At 40.4% G+C, this 21500-nt stretch overlaps 5 protein-coding genes across 6 annotated transcripts; all 5 read right to left on the reverse strand.

Annotated features, from left to right (window-relative positions):
- Positions 1–838: 838 nt before the first annotated feature.
- On the reverse strand, positions 839–4887 carry LOC136441946 (zinc finger protein 665-like). Its single transcript, XM_066438510.1, has 2 exons — positions 4767–4887; positions 839–3408 (listed from the first exon to the last, which is right to left on the reverse strand). The coding sequence occupies exon 2, from the start codon at positions 3404–3406 to the stop codon at positions 1673–1675; it is 1734 nt and encodes a 577-aa protein (XP_066294607.1). The 5' UTR covers positions 3407–3408; positions 4767–4887; the 3' UTR covers positions 839–1672.
- A 437-nt stretch (positions 4888–5324) lies between these two features.
- Positions 5325–8158, reverse strand: LOC136441955 (zinc finger protein 431-like). Its single transcript, XM_066438519.1, has 2 exons — positions 8029–8158; positions 5325–7556 (listed from the first exon to the last, which is right to left on the reverse strand). Exons 1-2 carry the CDS (start codon positions 8096–8098, stop codon positions 6274–6276), a joined length of 1353 nt encoding a protein of 450 aa, XP_066294616.1. The 5' UTR covers positions 8099–8158; the 3' UTR covers positions 5325–6273.
- A 1698-nt stretch (positions 8159–9856) lies between these two features.
- LOC136442284 (zinc finger protein 845-like) lies at positions 9857–13055 on the reverse strand. Of its 2 annotated transcripts, none has more exons than XM_066439059.1 (2): positions 12934–13055; positions 9857–12421 (listed from the first exon to the last, which is right to left on the reverse strand). In XM_066439059.1, exon 2 carries the CDS (start codon positions 12396–12398, stop codon positions 10944–10946), a length of 1455 nt encoding a protein of 484 aa, XP_066295156.1. In that variant the 5' UTR covers positions 12399–12421; positions 12934–13055; the 3' UTR covers positions 9857–10943. The 2 variants fall into 2 exon arrangements, with proteins under 2 accessions (XP_066295156.1, XP_066295155.1); XM_066439058.1 differs by having other exon boundaries at positions 9857–12427.
- A 1207-nt stretch (positions 13056–14262) lies between these two features.
- LOC136442277 (zinc finger protein 569-like) lies at positions 14263–17272 on the reverse strand. Its single transcript, XM_066439048.1, has 2 exons — positions 17150–17272; positions 14263–16840 (listed from the first exon to the last, which is right to left on the reverse strand). The coding sequence occupies exon 2, from the start codon at positions 16836–16838 to the stop codon at positions 15225–15227; it is 1614 nt and encodes a 537-aa protein (XP_066295145.1). The 5' UTR covers positions 16839–16840; positions 17150–17272; the 3' UTR covers positions 14263–15224.
- Positions 17273–17961: 689 nt separating this feature from the next.
- LOC136442313 (gastrula zinc finger protein XlCGF57.1-like) lies at positions 17962–20849 on the reverse strand. Its single transcript, XM_066439100.1, has 2 exons — positions 20716–20849; positions 17962–19597 (listed from the first exon to the last, which is right to left on the reverse strand). Exon 2 carries the CDS (start codon positions 19593–19595, stop codon positions 18639–18641), a length of 957 nt encoding a protein of 318 aa, XP_066295197.1. The 5' UTR covers positions 19596–19597; positions 20716–20849; the 3' UTR covers positions 17962–18638.
- Between the last annotated feature and the right edge of the window lie 651 nt (positions 20850–21500).

The following is a 21500-nucleotide window of genomic DNA, read 5'->3' on the forward strand; positions in this document are numbered from 1 at the left end:
GAAACGATGAGTCGAACTTTTCATTTCATTTTGACATATTATCATAATGAAATTAGAAGGTAAACGTAATGATGATACATAATATAAATATAATACTACAATGATTAAATATAGTATAACGACAATTGAATGTTGATCTTTGTTTGCACGCTCATGCCCACACAGGCTAAATGCAGTACAGTAGATTCAGTATCACATGAAACGTATTCAGTGCTCCGGCGAAAGGGCAAAACGCGTTGACTTATTCACAAAACATTTCACATATATAACATTGTATTCTAGCATCTTTACTGCGCAAGAATATGAAATGCATAAAGAAAACGACAAGAAACTTTAAGTCAAGCAGTTCATTTTATTTAACCACATAATGCAAATCATCAGCGGGTAAACATAGTTTGTTTGCTTGTTTATTTATTCAACCAGGAATACAGTATCGCCTGGCGGCGTTTTTCAACGATTCCTGGGGGGTTCAACCCCTTACATAATAGTACATAGCAACAATAGTAATAATACACTCTCTCTAGTGTAAAATTTGTAAAACTGTATACACTAGAGAGAGGTACCTAGAACTTGCTGATTTCGAGTCGCTCTCGGCCATCAGCAAATTAAGAATTAGTGCTCACTCCCTAGAAATAGAGAGAGGACGATATAAGAGTTTACCAGTGTGCCAAAGAATTGGCGGTCGAAGACGAAACGCATTTTATTTCCAAATGTCTATTTAACCGTGACGAAAGAACCGAATTATGTAAACAAGTTACCAAGAAATACCACTACTGTTACACATTCACGGATGAACAAAAAGCTACATTTCTCTTGAAATCACAGAACCCACAAATACTAGAAAAAGTGGGACGTTTCGTCTTCCACTGCCTCCAAAAAGAAGTCAAACCCAGCTAGTTTAGATATAGCCAACAATTGCATTTAGTACTAGTAGCCAATTGTTACAACAAAGTCAGACACAGTTAACTGACGTATGTATGTTTTTTTCCCTATGTTTTTACCATGTATTTGCAATTAGCCCACGGGCATGAACTTGCAATAAACCTCTATTTATAAATACGATATAAACATGTTAAGCTTCAACGGAACATTGGGAAGGTATGTCAAGGTCTGTGAGATTTTGCTACCTAAAAGCTATATACAGCTTGGAATATTAGTACTTATTCACTATTACACCAATGATTGAAGGCAGAACGCTCCCATCGGATCGAGGCATACAATATCTATGTTTGCAACTACCTGTGTCTAGGTTATAGATATGTATATACAAAAGGCGTCAAGGGGCCTTACCAGCATAACATTTCAATGTATAACTATTGGCCACAAAATGACAGTTCAACTGGTCGAAGATTCCAAGTTGAACGTAAATAGATCACTTTATAGCTTTTACTCATTATCAATTAATGTAAACTACGCTGTAAATTCTAGTGAAACCAAAACTCCATGCAAAGTTTTTCACCATGTGTATGTCTAAACCAACTTTAGACATTCACATAAAATAAAATAATAAAATTCCGTTTTTTTTTACACAACCAAGTGACTGATTCAACAGAAGTTTCGGTGACCCATCTTTCGCCTTCATCAGGGCGATTCTAATGACAGAAGCAGAAAAGTTGCACTGGTCACATTTTTACCTCAATACTGTTCTACGTGTTTGGATAGGGTAGACCTGTCAAAGGTCTGGTATTTGCATCTGTGTCCTATGTTTGGCCAAGTGTGTGTTTAAATAGTTTTTCCTTCTGGTAGAATAGTCACACTCATCACATTTGTAGGGTTTGTCATCCGTATGTACCTTCATATGTCTGGATAGGGTAGACCGGTCAGCCGTCCTGTATCGGCACTCTTTACACTTGTAGGGTTTCTCACCAGTGTGTGTAGCCATGTGTCGATCAAAGGTCCTTTTATTTTTGGCAGCGTAGTCACACTGGTCACATTTGTAGGATCTCGCATCGTCATGTGTTTTCATGTGAACGGAAAGGCAGTAGTTGATTGCTGTCCTGTACCCGCACCTATCACAAAGGTAGCGTTTGTCACCGGTGTGTTTTGCCATGTGCATATTCAAATACACTTTTGTCCGGGCAGAATAGTCACACTGATCACATTTATAGGGCTTCCCATCTCCAACATGCATTCTCATATGGACAATCAGGGTAGACCTATGGGCCGCTCTAAACCCGCACTTTTCACACATGTAGGGTTTTTCACCAGTGTGTTTGATCATGTGTTGATCTAAATAGCTCTTCACAGCCGTTCTGTACCCGCACTCCAAACACATTAAAGGTTTCTCTCCGCTGTGTGTAAACATGTGTCGCTTTAAACCACCCACATGCTTTGAAGAATAGTCACACTGGTCGCATTTGTATGTTTTCTCACCTGCATGCTTTTTCGTATGTTGGCACAGGCTAAACTTGTCGTCCGCCTTGTATCCGCACTCAGCACACAAGTAGGTGTTTCCTCCTAAATGCTTAGTCATGTGAGTGACTAAACTACGTTTCTGTACAGCAGAATAGTCGCACTGGTCACACTTAAAGGGTTTTTCTCCGCTGTGTATTACCATGTGTCGCTGTAAATCACCCTTTCGCTTAGAAGAATAGTCACACTGGTCGCATTTGTATGGTCTCTCGCCTGCATGCTTTTTCATATGTTGGCACAGGCTAAACGTGTCATCCGCCTTGTATCCGCACTCAGCACACAAGTAGGTGCTTCCTCCTAAATGCTTAGTCATGTGAGTGTCTAAAGTACGCTTCTGTACAGCAGAATAGTTGCACTGGCCACACTTAAACTTAAAGGGTTTTTCTCCAGCATGGGACTTCATATGTTTGGATAGGTTAGACCTATCAGCCGTCCTGTACTTGCACTCCCTACAAGTGAAAGGTTTCTCTCCGCTGTGTTTCAACTTGTGTCGCTCTAAGTGACCCTTTTGCTTAGAAGAATAGTCACACTGGTCACATTTGTATGGTCTCTCGCCTGCATGCTTTTTCATATGTTTTTCTCCGCTGTGTGTAACCATGTGTCGCTGTAAATCACCTTTTCGCTTCGAAGAATAGTCACACTGGTCACACTTATAGGGTTTATCACCTGTATGGGTCCTCATATGTTTGGATAGGCTAGACCTATCAGCCGTCCTGAAGTCGCACTCCACACAAGTGAAAGGTTTCTCTCCGCTGTGTTTCAACTTGTGTCGCTCTAAGTGACCCTTTTGCTTTGAAGAATAGTCACACTGGTCACATTTGTATGGTTTCTTGCCTGCATCATGCGATACGGCAGTTTGGTCAGATTTGACCCCGCACGCTTCCTCTTCCTTGTTCTGCTGCATTTCTGTATCGAATGTCACGCTACTATCCGGGTCTTTTCCATGTTGCCCAGTGGGCAGAACTGTTGGAATTTCGGGGCGTCTCTCGTCCATTTCTGCGAACAACAATAAATTATCCGAAATCATAAAAAAATTCCGTTTCCCACATGCTGTATATGTCCACATTCTGACCCTGAAACAGTACTAGTGTCATTTCACTGTATTCACATACGGAAATTTAAGGAAACAGTGCGAAAACCTTTACCTATTCCCATCCTCATGCCTGAGGGTTGGGGACCATGGTAGCGAAAACAATGAACTTTAAAGCTAGTTTCACGGTGTCCCTCAAAGTAGGTTGAAGCCCAAAAGTGAACAACATTGATTCTGTTGTCCAGCATTGGGGGCACTGCATGTTATTTTTCCCTTTAGAAAACTAAATGTTCTCTGATGCTTCAACACTCATGTATGTTTGTAGAAAGCTCGGATAACCTGGATAAATAAACCTGGAACCCCCCCCCCCTTCTTTGCCAATCGCGGGGTCATATGGGGACAACATATATGAAGATGACGATGCTGATGATAACATGATTATCATTGTCGTTGATATAGAGAAAAATGCACACATTCTCTACTGCCATTGGCTGTCTCGTTCATGAAATAAGCTAGTTCGGAGTTGCTACTACGCATGTGCAGTTTCAAAGGTGAAGGCCCCCAAGACGTAAACAAAACCCGTCTGGGCGTTGTCATGCAAATCTAGACAATGTCGAGACAAGAACTGTCTGTAAGCCAGGGGCCTTCACCTTTGACACTGCACATGCGTAGTAGCAACTCCGAACTGACTTATTGTAACGTTAAGCCCCCCCCCCTCCCTCCTCTACTCCGAGCTGACGAACGATTCACAGGGAAACATTAACAATGGCGCCTATGTCACATTTGCTCGCGGCAGCTCACAATAATATATATTTAAATATATATGTGAAATTTCCATCTTAAAGTAAGCTCCCCGGCAGCTTCGGGCCGTAATTTCGCTTTTTGTCGCAAAATCACACGAGATCTCGCGAAACTCGCGAAACAGAGCAAGATCGCACGAGATCTCGCGAGGTCACATCAGAACTTCATATCTAAATGTATTACAACTCTTCGGACGTGTCTGAGCTTACCTCTCAATGGTACGCCCGTGCGGTTTTCGCCATCATCTTTATGACAAATCTACCTACAATTTGATATAAATTCTAAATGCGTACCACGAAGAGAACTTATTCTACTAATTCTAGTTTGGTGGGAAGTTTGAATGGGCCAAATGGGACGCCATTTTCCGGTCTGTCGCAAAATCGTTAATTTGCATAAAATGGCCGAAATCTATTGTCGGTAGGTCGTTTCCCTGTGCGATTCACCCATAATATAGTATTGTGGTCCGATCTTGCTGAGGTACAGATATTGATTAGTGCACGCTGATAAATCACAACTGTCTTACCTATGTCCTGTTTTTCTTGGTGGGTCGATAAAGCGCCCTATTGTCTAGAAAATCGGCTTAGATGCAACATCGTTCTGCCGCAACACGAAACACCGCTGGTCAAAATGGCGGATAAGCGCAATCACGAGTCAGCACTTCCGGTGCTCAAGGGTCAAAGTTGATACACCTGATTACCCCACTGAAACCACGAATGACCGATGATAGAGTTAGAGTGCTGTTCAGATTTTGATTTGTGTTGGTGGCCATTAGTGTAGTTTCCTGTTGTATTCCTTCCTTTCCTTTAACTGAATGTGTGTTATCTGTGTTTCTTATGGTACAAAATTCTGTATTACTTATGTTTTAATCCGCTCCTAGTCGTATTTTTACTATCATCATACTTTGATGAGCAATGTTAATGATTTCATGTTTCGGTAGAATAGGCCCCTTTGAAAACAAGTCGTCAGAGTCGAATTGGACCATCAATATGTCTGAAGCTTTAATACTTAGAAACATTACCAAATATTTAGGCTGTTAAGATAGTAATTTGGCACCAGATATACAACAATATTACAACAAAACTGTGCTTTCAAGTAGCTTTATTTCGATAATCGTATGAGTGATAAACATGTGGAACAAATACGAGTAAACTATTTCATGTAAGTTGCTATGAAATGAGACAAGTCATGGTGTAACTAAAGAAAGAGGAAAACAAAATATTGTGCAAGATAGTATCTTGATCTCAAGCAAGACTAGCTGTGATGCAGAAACTAAATTGCTGTGTATTTACATCGACAAATGTCCGATTAAAACATTGATCGAACTTCAATATCCTAACTAGTCCTAAAACTACGTGCCTGATCTTATATCATACAATAGTTTAGGTAGACATAAAAGGAACAATATTAATTGTTGCTACTTTGAAACATACAATCCTTAAAGCAACATTACCTGAAAATTGCGGGTGACGTTCAACAGTGCAAATGATATATTTAGTTAAAATGACTTCAAGATATTGCAAGTAAAATAATGACTAATCTAGATGATGATGATAACTAATAATATTGAAACATGAATAACTTTTCAACGGTGTAAGTGAAATGACTCTGTAACATTAACAATGCGAGTGGTCTTGAAATGACTTTGTAGCAGTTCAAATTACGACTTTGTAAAATAAGACAAAGCAAGCGCATGAGAACCGAACTCTATATAAAACGCATGTGTACAGGTTGGTATATTAGCTTGACATAATGATACGTTGAATATGAACAATCTTTTTAAAGTTACTATTCCTTGATATGATATATAATGTGAACAGCCAACGATTACAACATTAAACCTTTTCAGATGTACTAAACTATGTTGTAGGTTATTCATCAATAATGAACAATACAAAATATGGCACCACATTCCTCATACGCAAGGCGAACCGCAATTTTGTTTCCTGCCCATCTGTCTGTCCTCTACAAGACCGTTCTCGCAAGCCGAATCCCAACAATCTTTAACGACGTGTTTGGATAGGGTAGGCCTGTCAGAGGTCCTGTATCCGCAGATGTATCCTATGTTTGGCCAAGTGTGTATTTAAATAGTTTTTCCTTCTGGTAGAATAGTCACACTGATCACATTTGTAGGGTTTGTCATTCGTATGTACCATCATATGTCTGGATAGGGTAGACCGGTCAGCTGTCCTGTATCGGCACTCCGTACACTTGAAGGGTTTATCACCAGTGTGTGTAGCCATGTGTCGATCAAAATTCCTTTTAAATTTGGCAGCGTAGTCACACTGGTCACATTTGTAGGGTCTCTCATCGTCATGTGTTTTCATGTGAACGGAAAGGCAGTAGCTGATTGCTGTCCTGTACCCGCACCTATCACAAAGGTAGCGTTTGTCACCGGTGTGTTTTGCCATGTGCATATTCAAATACACCTTTGTCATGGCAGAATAGTCACACTGATCACATTTATAGGGCTTCCCATCTCCGACATGCATTCTCATATGGACAGTCAGGGTAGACTTATGGGCCGTCCTGAACCCGCACTTTTCACACATATAGGGTTTTTCACCAGTGTGTATGATCATGTGTTGATCTAAATTTTGCTTCACAACAGCAGAATAGTCGCACTGGTCACATTTGTGGGGTTTAACACCTGTATGGGTCCTCATATGTTTGGATAGGCTAGACCTATGGGCCGTCCTGTACCCGCACTCCAAACACATTAAAGGTTTCTCTCCGCTGTGTGTAAACATGTGTCGCTTTAAAACACCCACATGCTTTGAAGAATAGTCACACTGGTCGCATTTGTATGGTTTCTCACCTGAATGCTTTTTCATATGTTGACGTAGGATAGACTTGTAAGCCGTTTTATATCCGCACTCCTTACACATGAAGGATTTTTCTCCTGAATGTTTCGCCATGTGTCGATCCAAATGGACTTTCTGTGCAGCAGAATAGTCGCACTGGTCACACTTATAGGGTTTATCTCCTGTATGGGACCTCATATGTTTGGATAGGCTAGACCTATCAGCCGTCCTGTACTCGCACTCCCCACAAGTGAAAGGTTTCTCTCCGCTGTGTGTACGCATATGTCGCTCTAGATGACCCTTTTGCTTAGAAGCATAGTCACACTGGTCACATTTGTATGGTTTCTTGCCTGCATCATGCTGTACGGCAGTTTGGTCAGATTTGACCCCGCACGCTTCCTCTTCCTTGTTCTGCTGCATTTCCGTATCGAATGTCACGCTACTATCCGGGTCTTGTCCATGTTGCCCAGTTGGCAGAACAGTTGGAATTTCGGGGCGTCTCTCGTCTATTTCTGCGAACAACAATAAATTATCCGAAATCATTAAAAAAATCCCCGTTGCCCATTTAATATATAAATCCACATTTTGACAATTATGAAGATGATGATGATAACATGTTTATTATTGTCGCGGACATATTATTCTCTACTGCCATTGGCTGTCTCGTTCATGAAATTAGCATGTTCGGAGTTGCTACTACGCATGTGCAGTTTCAAAGGTGAAGGCCCCCAAGACGTAAACAAACCCGTCTGGGCGTTGTTATGCAAATCTAGACAATGTCGAGACAAGAACTGTCTGCAAGGGGCCTTCACCTTTGACACTGCACATGCGTAGTAGCAACTCCGAACTAGCGTATTGTAACGTTATGCCCCCCTCCCCTATTCAGAGCTGACGAACGATTCACCCACAACATACTATTGTGGTACGATCTTGCTGAGGTATAGACATTGATTAGTGCACGCTAATAACTCACAACTGTCTTACCTGTGTTCTGCTTTTCTTTGTGGGTCGATAAAGCGCCCAATCGTCTGGAAAATCGGCTTAGATGCAACATCGTTCTGCCGCAACACGCAACACCGCTGGTCAAAATGGCGGATAGCGCAATCACGGGTCAGCACTTCCGGTGCTGAAGGGTCACAGTTTGTATACCTGATTACCCCACTGAAACCTTTAACTGTATGTTATCTGTGTTTCTTGTGGTACAACTGTCTGTGTTACTTATGTCATAATCCGCTTCTAGTCTTAATCTTTCTATATCTATGAGCATACTTTGATGAAGTAATGTTGATGGTTTCATGTTTGGGTAGAATGGGCCCCCTTAACCCTCAAACCACCGTATGGGGTCAAAACTGACCTCAGGCGTATATCAAGATGTGCCATTTTGACATTTCGAGTCGAAAACAAAATTCCTTCTATGAGTTTGTTTGTATATATGTCTTATAACTTCTCACAAGTTTTTACCGAGATTGGCTCATTGTTGATTAAGTTATTCTAGAAAGTTTACGCATGGTCCAGTGGGCTCAAAACTGACCCCAGCAAAATCTGCACTCATATTCCCTATTCTTTGATACTTGTCATCCAGTATCATGTATGATAAGGGTTATCATGATCATAGTTACAAAATATGATTTTGTAGAAACGTGAAAAAAACAAATTTTTCAAATGAACGTAAATATTAATGACGTTGCGACGTATTATGACGTCATTTATGTGACTTTATTGACGAAAACAAACAAATTGGGTATTTCCATATAATTCAAAGGTACACGATAAAACTTAAGTAGAAATTATGTATGATAAATCATGATATATCCAAAGACGTTATTTGTAGATGGCAACAGGAACGACGTCAAAATGACGTCATAAAAATCATTTTCATATCAAGTTACACTAGCGAAATCCGCCATCTTGGTTCCGCCATCTTGAATTATTTCAAATGCATTTTTTCATCATATAACCTTATAACACAATAAAAATGGATCAAAGCGTTTATATTAAGATTGTTTCTGTTTGAATAAACATGGTAATGATAAAATTTGAGGTTGAAATAGCCGGTTATAGCTAATCTTATTATATCGTCCGCCATCTTTGATTTTGACCGGTGACGTAATCAAATATATGCATAAATTATGACTATTAAATCAAAAAAGTGATAGTGAATTAATTTGGTTGGTATTGATGTCAGAAAATAAGTGCAGTTTAAAAAGACAGCCCTAGAATTACATTGTAAAATCCAAAAGTAGCGACTTTTTCCAAATATGGCGCTAAGAAGGCGGTTGCCATAGCAACATGAAAACCTTGATTAGTTATTTCATTCATTTAAAATTGTTGCCAACAAAATTTTAGCAAAGGTGACCAAGTTTGGTTGTTCTAGAGTAAGACATTCAGATGCTATATGACATCAAGTGTTGGTGCAGGCCTCAAAAGAGCCCACTTGTCTGAATAGCGTTAGTTGCAAAAGACGATGTTCCCTATTTTTGCATAAATCATCATAATGAACAGAAATTATTCACACCTATTCATGTCAAACTGTCCCTTATAGATTACTTAAACTATACATATATACAAGCCACAAAAATAGTCACCAATAAAGCTATATTTGTAGAAAACATTGTGGGGTCAGTTTTGACCCCATACGGTAAGATTAGTCGTAAAAAAGCTACGGTGGTTTGAGGGTTAAAAGAAAAACTCGTCAGAATTGAATGGGGCCAACAATATGTCTGAAATCTTGATTATCAGAAACATAACCTAATATCTAGGCTTGTTAAGGTAGTTATTTTGCACTAGATTTACAACAATATTATAACAAAACTGTGCTTTCAAGTAGCTTTATTTCGATAATCGTATGAGTGATAACATGTGGAACAAATACGAGTTAACTATTTCATATAAGTTTCTATTAAATGAGACAAGTCATGGTGTAACTAAAGAAAGAGGAAAACAAAATATTGTACACGATAGCATCTTGATCTCAAGCAAGACTAGCTGTGATGCAGAAACTAAATTGTTGTGTATTTACATCGACAAATGTTGTCCGATTAAAACATTGATCGAACTTCAGAGCTATCTAGTCCTAAAACTACGTGCCTGATCTTATATTATACAATAGTTTAGGTAGACATAAAAGGAAGAATATTAACTCTTGGTACCTTGAAACATACAATCCTTGAAGCAAAATTAGCTGAACAATTGCGGATTACTTCTAACAGTGTAAGTGATAGTGATATATTTAGTGAAAATGACTGCAAGTGAAATAACGTGATAATTGTGAAAGATAAATAACTTTGCTACAGTGCAAGTGAAATGACTCTATAACAGTGCTAGTGGTCTTGAAATGACTTTGTAGTTATTTTGTTTCCTGCCCATCTGTCTGTCCTCTACAAGACTGTTCTCACCTTACGCACGCCGAATCCCTACAATCTTTAACTACTTTCTTGTATATCTGTCCCGTGTAAGACTGATTCCCACAATTGCTCTAGCCTATCACCCCGTAGCCGCACTTGGCACAAATGTGCAGTTCTTTTGGAGTGTGTTTGATAATGTGCTAAATTAACTCTGTTGAGCCTAGGGTTTGTCAACTATATGCGTTCTTCCGTACAAGTCAGACTTCCGTTTTCACAAGAAATGAACATGTGGAGTATCTGACATGTACGGGTTGCGGTGAGCTATGGTCTTGAGTTCCCATGCAAAGAATAAGTCATGGTTTTATCATCTTTAAACTTGCTGTCAGATACGTGTCCTGAAATGGCAATATGTTTGTTTAAATCACCTTTGGTTGTGGCGGAATAGTAACACTTGTCACATTTGAAGGGTTTCTCCCCGCTATGTGTCATAACATGCCTATCTAAGGATGTCTTTTTAGTAGTTTTGTACCCGCATTCCCAAAGAATGTATCATTCCTAATCAGTGTGTCTCTTCATATGTCTGGAATGTTCAAACTTGTGGGACGTTCTGTAATCACATATTTCACACGCGAAGGGTTTCTCACCGGTATGTGTGAACATGTGTCGCTCAAGATTACCCTTCCGTGCAGCAGAGTAGTCGCACTTGTCACATTTGTACGGTTTCTCGCCAGTATGTGTTCTCATGTGTGAACGTAAGCTGGCGAGCTGAGTAGTCGAATACCCACACTGGCCGCACATGTAGGGCTTTTCTCCAGTGTGATGTGCTAGATGGCTGGTTAAACTGCGCTTCTGAGCTGCAGAATAGTCGCACTGGTCACACTTGTAGGGTTTTTCACCTGTATGTGTCGTCATGTGCCGAGATAGCGAAATCTTTTGAGCAGCCCGGTAGCCGCACTCACCACACATGTAGGGTTTTTCTCCATCGTGGTTACGCAAGTGTCGGTTCAAATTAGATTTTGTGGTAGCAGAAAAGTCGCACTGGTCACATTTGTAGGGTTTCTCACCGGTATGGATTCGCATATGAACGGTAAGGTAAGCCTTGTAATTCGTCTTGTATCCGCACTCTCCACACGTGTAAGATTCTTCTCCGGTGTGTTTAGCCATGTGTTGTTCTAATGTGTCTTTCCGTGCAGCAGAGTACTTGCAATGTCCACATTTGTGAGGTTTTTCACCTGTATGTGTTCTCATGTGTGTCGTTAGGCGACACCTGTCAGCCGTTCCGAATCCACACTCTTTACACGTGTACGGTTTGTCAACTTTCTCTCCCGTGTGTTTAGCTACGTGTCGTTGTAAAGTGATTTTTTGGGCGGCAGAATAGTCGCAATGACTACATTTATAGGGTTTCTCACCTGTATGTTTTCTTATATGACTGAACAGATGAGACCTGTTAGCCGTCTTGTATCCGCAGTCCTCACACGTGTAGGGTTTCTCACCACTGTGCTTAAAGAAGTGGCGGGCTAAAAGGTCTTTATCTGGAGCGCAATACCCACACTGGTCGCATTTGTACTTTTCGCCGGTATGTTTTCTCATATGTTTGTATAAATTAAACTTGCTAGCTGTCCTGAATCCACAGTAATCGCACATGTAGGGTTTTTCTCCGGTGTGTTTAGTCATATGTCGGTCTAAGTTGCCTTTCTTTGCAGCGGAGTAGTCGCACTGGTCACATTCATATGTCTTCTCACCTGTATGTTTTCTGTTGTGTCTTATCAGGTCAGCCTTTGAGGTTGTCTTATAGTCACACTCCATACACGGGAAGCGTTTGTCCGCAGTACGTTTCACTACAAGCCTGTCCATCTGCTCTGTTCGACCCTGTACGGGAGGATGGTCAGATTTTACCCCGCCCTTTTCCTCGTATTGGCCGCCCTCTTCACTGTCCTTCTGCCTTCCAGTGTTTACGTTCTCGCTGCTGTTTGTCTCGTTCCCAGGGTGTTTAGTTGGCAGATCGTCCATGGATACCTCGCCGCTTCTCTCGTCTATTTCTTAGACAACCAAAACAAGTGTCAAAACTGATTATAAATTATACTATACTGTATACATTTCCAGACAATCCATGCCCATCTGCTTTTCCTAGAACAGACTTACAGCATGTGCTCTTATTCCCAGAAAGGCAAAATAACCAGAGCAAGCTCATGTGTATTCAGACTAGGTTGTTTAAAAAAAAAACACTGGCTTTGGAATGCCAAATCATGGTATACAGGATTGCATCAGAAGTGTAGATTTTAGCTTAGCTTCCAGTCAGATTAGAAAGCACTGAACTTTCCTTTAATCTTAACAAATACGATAACAAAGCAAAAACACATATACGAACATTTGCTGAGGTTTAATGTATGCTCCATGCCCTCGAAACGCTTACACCCGCCATGCCCCCCTCCCCAGGCAAAGCCAGTGTGCAAATTATCCTTCTCAAATTAGTGTATGTTATGCTCTTGTTTTGCTGTCGAATAGGAATAAATAAGGGAACGCTGGTAACTAACAATGATCTTACCTGCGTGGTTATGCTGCTGTACGATCGATAAGGCGTTGATTGGTTTCACAGTCGTCTTTACATATGGAGAAATGATATTCCGTCGCAGGTCAAAATGGCGGACAGGCGCAGTCACAGGTCAGTGCAGCCGGAGGTGAAAGGTCAAAAACCATATACCTGATTATCACTGTAAAACCAGAAACGTTCGAATATGTAGCATGAAAGCCTCACTCACTGCCCGTTTCATTCTGTAAACATGTGGATTTTCCCTGCTCATATCGAACCGCAAAACTACATACAGCAACACAACAAATGAGTCCACTTTCTTTGAACTATACACAAGGCTTGATGTCAAGATTAGTTCGCACTCACCATGTCTTACAAGCTTCCAACCAAGGAAGGAAATCATAGGACAAACACATTATATCACACACTTACTACTCTATTGAACCATCTAAAATTGTATTTGCTTCATTAACATATCTATTCAGAGCTTTCGTATAAAACCTATTTCTGCCAGATCTTTCATTAGTCACTGACGAAAGATAGCGGATACTCTCTGACACGTCTGACTGTTTCGAAATTTCATCCAGATGCGTGAGTTGACTATTTTTGGCGTAAACACATTATGTTTCTTTTTTATATCTCAACTTTACAGCAGAGAAACGGTGATCCAACTTTCTAGTGTTTGATGTGCTTTCAACTAAAGAAAATCGGTGTCCATCTAGTATGAAAAGGCCGCTAATAAGAAACAAATTTGAATATATTTTTAAGGTCTTCCCTAAACAAACATGATTCAAGTGTTTGGATAGGTCAAAATTATCAGCTCTCTTGACTTGAGGTGTATCTTTTTCCGAGCAGCAGAAGTCAATTGTGAGCTAGTCATATTTGTGCTCTTTTGCACAATTGGGTTCGTTCATATGGTGCCTGATTGATACGGCATTTGGATGCGCAAAAATCTCCGAAGTTTTAGAGAAATATTACTTCTTCAGATCAAATATAATTGTTAAGATTAATGAAATGTTGGATTTCGCATTTTTTTTACACTAGTCATATTTTCATTTGGCACAATTCCCTACATATAGACCAGCCAGCGATTCTACAACGTAAGCGCCTCATATTTGATATCAATCAACGCATTCAGGTGAAATACAATCAGAGCTGCAGCAAAATGTGGCCCTCGTGCCATTTTCGAGAACCAAGCATTACACCAATTTCAAACGTTTTCAATAAATAGGAATTGACTCTTTCAATTACCTCTCTTTTAATACTAGTTTGTCTACATGTATGTCTCGGAGTGAGTGAGTGAGTGAGTGAGTGAGTGAGGCAAAAGGTAAGCAATTTAAAAAAAAGACAATATAATGTGTAAGATAGCTATTACATTCTAAACCAAGAGGAGCAATAATACAAAAAACTACAAAAAACATCTTCAAATCGAAGAATGTTGGTTGATAAAGACATGAATACGATTTGAATATGGTAGTACAGTCATAACAATATATGATACAGTGACTTTCAAAAAAAGAAGAAACCTGTGGCTAAATTGAACTAGGCACTTTCCAGGCAACCTTTACTAAGAAAGTGCAAGTTAAACGAATATGTAACAGTGCAAACGAAATAACCTTTAAACAGTGCTAGTTATCATAAAATAACTTTGTTACAGTACATTCAAGTGAAACGAATGTGTAAAAAAAGACGACAAAACATTACTACTGCTATTAATACTAGAAAAGGCACGATAAACACTACAAGTATACAACAAATATGTTCACAAATCGATTGGCATCATACCTTATAATTGACCTCTTCATATTGACCTTAAATTGACCCATTGTAGGTCTAATAAAGGTAGTTTTCCGTGAGGTAGGAACATCAACAAGCAACAGATAACAGAGATTGCAGCATTATTCTATGAGTTCTTTTAACTTGCTTTTTCTTGATGTAGAATTATGAGAATACAATCAGTCAGCTAGCACAGGGTTATCAGTTATAACATTTGTATACTAGTATATGTTATCATTTGCTGATGGTAAACAATGCAACAAAACTAGTGTCCATACGCGGGGCGAATCCCTACAATGCTTTTAAATTTGTCACTTTCTTGTCCATCGATCCTGTACAAGACTGTTGTTCCCACCATTGCTCAGGCCTGCCGTCTGTCCTGCAGCCACACTCCACACCCGTGTACAGGAGTGTGCTTTTAATTGCCTTTGGCGGGTTGATTTTCGTTGAGTCATAAAGGTCACATTAATGGTAAACATGGGCTTTCTCATCTGCATGCCATCTCTGTTGTTTTGCAAGTGGTGAGCTAATCAGTTTCTATGTTGCGGAATTGTCATTGTTTTTTTTTTTTCAGCCGTGCTGTCAGTTACGTGTCCCGAAACAGCTATGTGTTTCTTTAAAGTGGCTCTCGATACGGCTGAAAAGTAACACTGTTCACATTTGAAAGGTTTCTCCCCAGTATGTGTCATCATATGCGCAGTTAAGGAAGACCTATTAGTCGTTTTGTACCCGCATTCCCAACAAATGTATCGTTCCTCACCAGTGTGTCTCTTCATATGAAGTGAAAGTACAAACTTGTCAGACGTTCTATAGTCACATGTGTCGCACGCGAAGGGTTTCTCACCGGTGTGTGTGAACATGTGTCGATCTAAATTGCCCTTCAGTGCGGCAGAGTAGTCGCACTGGTCACATTTGTAGGGTTTCTCACCGGTATGTGTTCTCATGTGTGAACGTAAGCTAGCGAGCTGAGTTGTCGAATACCCACACTGGCCGCACATGTAGGGCTTTTCTCCAGTGTGCTGTGCTAGATGGCTAACTAAATTGCGCTTTTCAGCTGCGGAATATTCGCAGTGGTCACATTTGTAGGGTTTTTCGCCTGTATGTGTTCTCATATGCCGAGACAGTGTGTTCTTTTGAGTCGCCCGGTACCCACACTCTCCACAAATGTAGGGTTTTTCTCCAGAATGTTTGCGCACGTGTCGACTTAAGTGACTTTTTTCGGTAAACGAATAGTCACACTGGTCACATTTGTAGGGTTTCTCGCCGCGATGTCTCCGCATATGACCGGTTAGGCTGGACCGGTCAGCCGTCCTATATTCGCACTCTCCACACGTATACGGTTTTTCGCCAGTGTGTTTTAGCAAGTGTTGTTTCAAACTTTTTTTCCACGCTGTGGAATAGTCGCACTGGTCACATTTGTAGAGTTTTTCATCTGTGTGTTTTATCATATGTCCGGAAAGGCGAGACCTGACCGCCGTTCTGTATCCACACTCTCCACACATGAAGGGTTTTTCTCCGGTGTGCTTAGTCATATGGCGGTCTAAACTGCGTTTCTGTGCAGCAGAATAGTCACACTGGTCACACGCATAAGGTTTCTCACCTGTATGCTTTCTCAGATGGAGGTCTAAACTGCCCTTTCGTGCAGCAGAATAATCGCACTGGTCACACGCATAAGGTTTCTCATCTGAATGCTTTCTCATATGGTGGTCTAAACTGTCCTTCCGTGCAGCAGAATAATCGCACTGGTCACATGTATAGGGTTTTTCACCTGTATGTTTTCTCACATGGCGGTCCAAACTACCCTTAAGTGCAGCAGAATAATCGCACCGGTCACACGTATAGGGTTTTTCACCTGTATGTTTTCTGATATGTCTCGATAGGACAGTCCTATCAGCTGATCGATAGTCACACTCCGAACACGCAAAGCGTTTATCCGCAGTACGTTTCACTGCTACCCTGCCCGCGGCCGTCTGCTCTGCTCGAGCCTGTACAGTACTAGTAGGATGGTCATATTTTACCCCGCACGGTTCCTCGCATGGAATGCCCTCTTCCTTGTTTTGCTGCCTCCCCATGTCTAATGTCTCACTGCTGTTTGGGTCTTTTACATGTTGCACAGTTGGAATCTCGGAGCGTACCTTGTCCATGTCTGTGAACAATAAATAATCTGACATTGACAATGGAAAAGAAAACAGTTCCGATACCCACATCATTTCCGGTCAGAAAGCAAGGCCGTAGTAGATTACTATTATTACCAATGTAAAGGTGGGAAAATGAAAACAAAATATTTTTACAAGCCCTTTACTGCGCATCGGCTCTCTACTTCATGACCTCCTTTCTTCATGCCCCCCTCCCCCATTCCGAGTCGATGTACGATTGACCCCAAATACTCTTGTAGAGGTTGTTATCATATTTTCCTGTCGTTTAAGTACATTTCGATAACTAACAGAGGTATTACCTGTGTGGTGGTTTTGCTGATGGGTCGACAAAGCGTTCAATCGCTAGAAAATCGGCTTAGGTTTCGATAAATGATCTTCCTGTCGCTGGTCGAAATGGCGGGAAAGCGCAATCGGGGTCAGCACTTCCGGTACGGCAAGGTCAAAGTGTACATACCTGATTACCCTATTGAAACCACAAGTGCCAGATAAAGAGTCTTGTACAGACTATGGTCTGTAATGTTGGTGTAATCAACGATCATTATACTGTTTTATTCCTTCCCAGTTATGTATATCATCTGTGTTTCTTATTCAACTTGTTTTCCAAAAATGTATATCATCTCTGTTACTTTTTTAAAACTTGTTTTCGGAACTTTTGTAGTACTTGACTAACCTGCTACTATTTGTTTGTCTTTCTTTGTGCACACTTTGATGACTTTTAAACTACTGAAAACGGCAGGGTTTGATGTCAGGTTGAACTCAAATTGAACGCCTAATTTCACTGCAAAAATAAAGATATAAAGGAGATGGTTTTCAGTCTAATTTTATATAAGGGCAACTAGGAACAAAGATGTTTAAAAAGTTTTATTAGTCTGACGCAAAACTAGCTACGCTGCAGAAAATGAAATGCTACATCTTGACATCGAAGACTGTTTGTTAAATCAAAATGACCGGAACATCAACATTTTTACTAAACTCAGGTCTATATGCTTGATCTCCTATAATTCAGCATACTACGTAGCTTCAAACAACATAAAAAGACACCCAAAAAAGGATTATTGACAGTTAACTGGACACTTAATTCCATACCAAATATGAACAAATAAAGAAAAGAGACGTTTTAAAATATATTTTAATTTTACAGTTTAGCAACAAAGATTTACAAAAGTGATCTCATCCGTCTCAAGCAAGACTAGATACGGAACGGAAATGCTACATCTTGACATCGAAGAGTATCATCCATTTCTTTAAACATTACCGGAACTTCTATATTTTAATAAACCTAGATCTACATTAACATTCTGGCGAGTGAGTTTTTCTTTAGTTGGAGAACAGATCATTTCTTATCATCTAGACATCTACAGGCTTTATGTCGCCTAATACAATGGATTTAGTCAACATTGAAAAACACGAAAAATGATTGTTTTCAACCTGAAAGCTACAAGCCTTTAACGACTTTGTAACTCTTAACCAGTCCAAGTGATCTTGAAATAACTTTACAACAGTGCAAGTAGAATCAACTTGTAACAGTACAAGTGATATTGAAATAACTTTCTAGCAGTGCAAGTGAATGGACTTTGTAAAACAAAAAAGGACAATATTATCAAAGGAATACGGCATAGTCTCTTGTATGAGGCATAAACGCTAAGAAATGTGTACAGCATCACACCGTGGCTCAAGATAACAAGCAACAATTGACAAAGATTTTCTGGTGCACAGTGCTACATTGACTTACGAGTTCTTTGAGTTACATTTCCTTGGTTAGAATACGTTCCTCACCAGTGTGTCTCTTCATATGGACAGAAAGTCTGAACTTGACAGAGGTACTATAGTCACATATCTGACACCGAAGGGTTTCTCGCCGGTGTGTGTGAGCATGTGTCGCTTCACACTGTTTCTTGTCACAGACGAGTAGTCGCACTGGTCACATTTGTAGGGTTTCTCACCGGTATGCTTTCTCGACATGTGTGTGCGTAGGTGACTGAGGTGAGTTGTCGAATACCCACACTGACCGCACATGTAGGGCTTTTCACCAGAGTGCTGTGCTAGATGGCTATCTAAATTGCACTTTACAGCTGCGGAATAGTCGCATTGGTCACATTTATAGGGTTTCTCACCTGTATGTATTTTCATATGCCGAGATAGAGCAGACCTGTAAGCCGTCCTGTATCCACACTCCCCGCACATGTAGGGTTTGTCTTCCGTGTGTCTAGCCATGTGTCGGTGTAAATCGGATTTCCTTGCAGCAGAATAGTCGCACTGGCTACATGTATAGGGTTTCTCACCTGTATGTTTTCTTCTATGTCTGGACAGATCAGACCTTTTAGCTGCCTTGTATCCACATTCCCCGCACATGTGGGGTTTGTCTCCGGCGTGTTTAGCCATATTGAGGTCTAAACTACATTTCTGTGCAGCGGAATAGTCACACTGGTCACATTTATAGGGTTTCTCACCTTTATGTGATCTGATATGCTTTGATAGTTTAGCATTTGAAGCTGTCCTATATTCACATTCCGCACAGGCGAAACGCTTGTCCACAGTACGCTTCACTGCAGGCATTTCCATCTGGTCTGTTCGATCCTGTATTGGAGGATGGTCAGAGTTTACCCCGAACGCTTCCTCACTTGGAATACCCTCTTCCTTGTTCTGATACTTCCCCGTGCCTAATGTCTCGCTGCTGCTGTTTGGGTCTTTTACATGATGTACAGTTGGCAGGACAGTTGGAGTCTCGAGGCGTCTCTCGTCCATTTCTGCGAATAATAGGTGAAAATTGAAGAAAAAGATACAAAAACCTCCCATGATAAGCATATTCGTAGATTAGTGTACGCACGTGCAGTGTCAACAGCGAAGGCCTCTGAGACGCAAACAGTTCTCGTCTCGACATCGTCTCGACATTGTCTCGATTACATAACAATGTCCAGAGGGCTTTGTTTACGTCTCAGGGGCCTTGACCTTCGACACTGTACATGCGTACTCGAATCTACGAATGGGCTTATTTTCATACTGCCTATACCCAAGTGCATATTTTTATACTCAAACAATGCCATATATATATATATATATATATATATATATATACTACAAGTACATTTCAGGGTACAGGCAGCGATATAGATATTGTAGACTGATCACAAATTCTGTCGGTACTAAGTAGAGATCCTTATAAGTTTTAAGCAAATTGTTGAAGAGTAAGAATCATGTATGTATGAAGAAAGCTGGGCTAACCCGATAACTATTCTCGCGAAGGTATAAAAAAATGCCCCCACACATTGCTGAAAAGCACTCAACTGCGCATCGGCTGTCTGCTTCATTCCCTCGTAGCAGAACACAGTTTTCGGCCTATGGGGTGACCACAAAGAGACCGACATCGACGTGGATAAAATAATAGTAGGGTGCAATACAAAATCACGACAAACTGATATGTTGAAGTCGAGGGTACGATGATTACGATTTACAAAATAACTGAAAACACAAAAAAAGTTGTGTTTTTTAGAACAATTTGACGGCCACTTTGATATGGGGTCATGCGGGGTCATACGGAACTGCAGCCGATTCACCTCATTCCTACGATCTATTTTATACTGCCATACAGTAAAGTTCGTGCCTCGCTGGCATTCACGTCAACGTTTTTACACACGGTTCAAGGTTTAGGGCGCACAATTTTTTTACCGCTACGTCACGGGGGGTCGCGGCGAAATACTGTGTGCTGCTAGCTTATGCACCCCTCCCCTATATCCTATAATAATATTTGATTTTCAGATCCGATGTACGATTCACCCCCAAACACTCTAGATCTAAGGCTTGAAGGAATTGTGGTCATACTTTGCTCTCGTATAAGCACCAGTACACCAACTCAGAACTGTATTACCTGCGTGCTGCTTTTGTTGATAAAGCTTCCAATCGTTTAGAAAATCGGCTTAGATAATTTTCGAAAATGACATTCCTGAGGCTGGTCAAAATGGCGGACAATCACGGGTCAGCACTTCCGGTGCTAAGGGGTCAGAGTTTACATACCTGATTACCTCACTGAAACCCCGAATGGCCGATGATAGTATAAGAGTCCCTATTTATGTATAAAATGTTTTTTTTTTACTTATATAGATGTTACCTTTGTTCCAATAGCCTGTATTACTTATGGAACAGTTATAATTTGCTACTAGTTGCATTCATTCTATATGTACGTGTATACTTTGATATAACAATATTGATGATTACATGTTTCCATAGACTGTGCCACCTCGAAAAACAACTCGTCAACAATTCATCAGGCCACCCAGATATCTATAACTACATTTAATGAATTCTTTTTGAAAAATCCTTAATGTTAAGGTCATCCTAATGCCTTCAAAATGGGATTAAGAAGGTTAAACATGACGTAAGATAAGAAATTGACGTGTTTTTTTTTTCATTCACAACGTTAACGGCAAAGATACAAACATTTACTAGCTCCGCGTTATTCAAAGTACACAGAACGTCAGGGTTTGTTGTCAAGATGAGCTGAAACTTAACATGGCGCATTCTTTTTACAGAAAGTCAGTCATAAGGGATGATTTTGAAAGATTTCAATGTTACAATACAGCAAAGAGGACTGAGTATTTGAACGTTAGCTTATTAGTCTCAAGCAGGCTAGCTACGATGCAGGAACTGAAATGG

Source organism: Branchiostoma lanceolatum, chromosome 9, assembly GCF_035083965.1.
Source record: "Branchiostoma lanceolatum isolate klBraLanc5 chromosome 9, klBraLanc5.hap2, whole genome shotgun sequence".
Lineage (NCBI taxonomy): Eukaryota > Metazoa > Chordata > Leptocardii > Amphioxiformes > Branchiostomatidae > Branchiostoma > Branchiostoma lanceolatum.

Coding starts and splice junctions, on each gene's coding strand:
- LOC136441946 (XM_066438510.1), bottom strand. CDS start 3,406: ATGGACGAGAGACGCCCCGAAATTCCAACAGTTCTGCCCACTGGGCAA.
- LOC136441955 (XM_066438519.1), bottom strand. CDS start 8,098: ATGTTGCATCTAAGCCGATTTTCCAGACGATTGGGCGCTTTATCGACC. Junction 7,557..8,028: donor CAAAGAAAAGCAGAACACAG/GTAAGACAGTTG, acceptor TGTTGTTCGCAG/AAATAGACGAGAGACGCCCC.
- LOC136442284 (XM_066439059.1), bottom strand. CDS start 12,398: ATGGACGATCTGCCAACTAAACACCCTGGGAACGAGACAAACAGCAGC.
- LOC136442277 (XM_066439048.1), bottom strand. CDS start 16,838: ATGGACAAGGTACGCTCCGAGATTCCAACTGTGCAACATGTAAAAGAC.
- LOC136442313 (XM_066439100.1), bottom strand. CDS start 19,595: ATGGACGAGAGACGCCTCGAGACTCCAACTGTCCTGCCAACTGTACAT.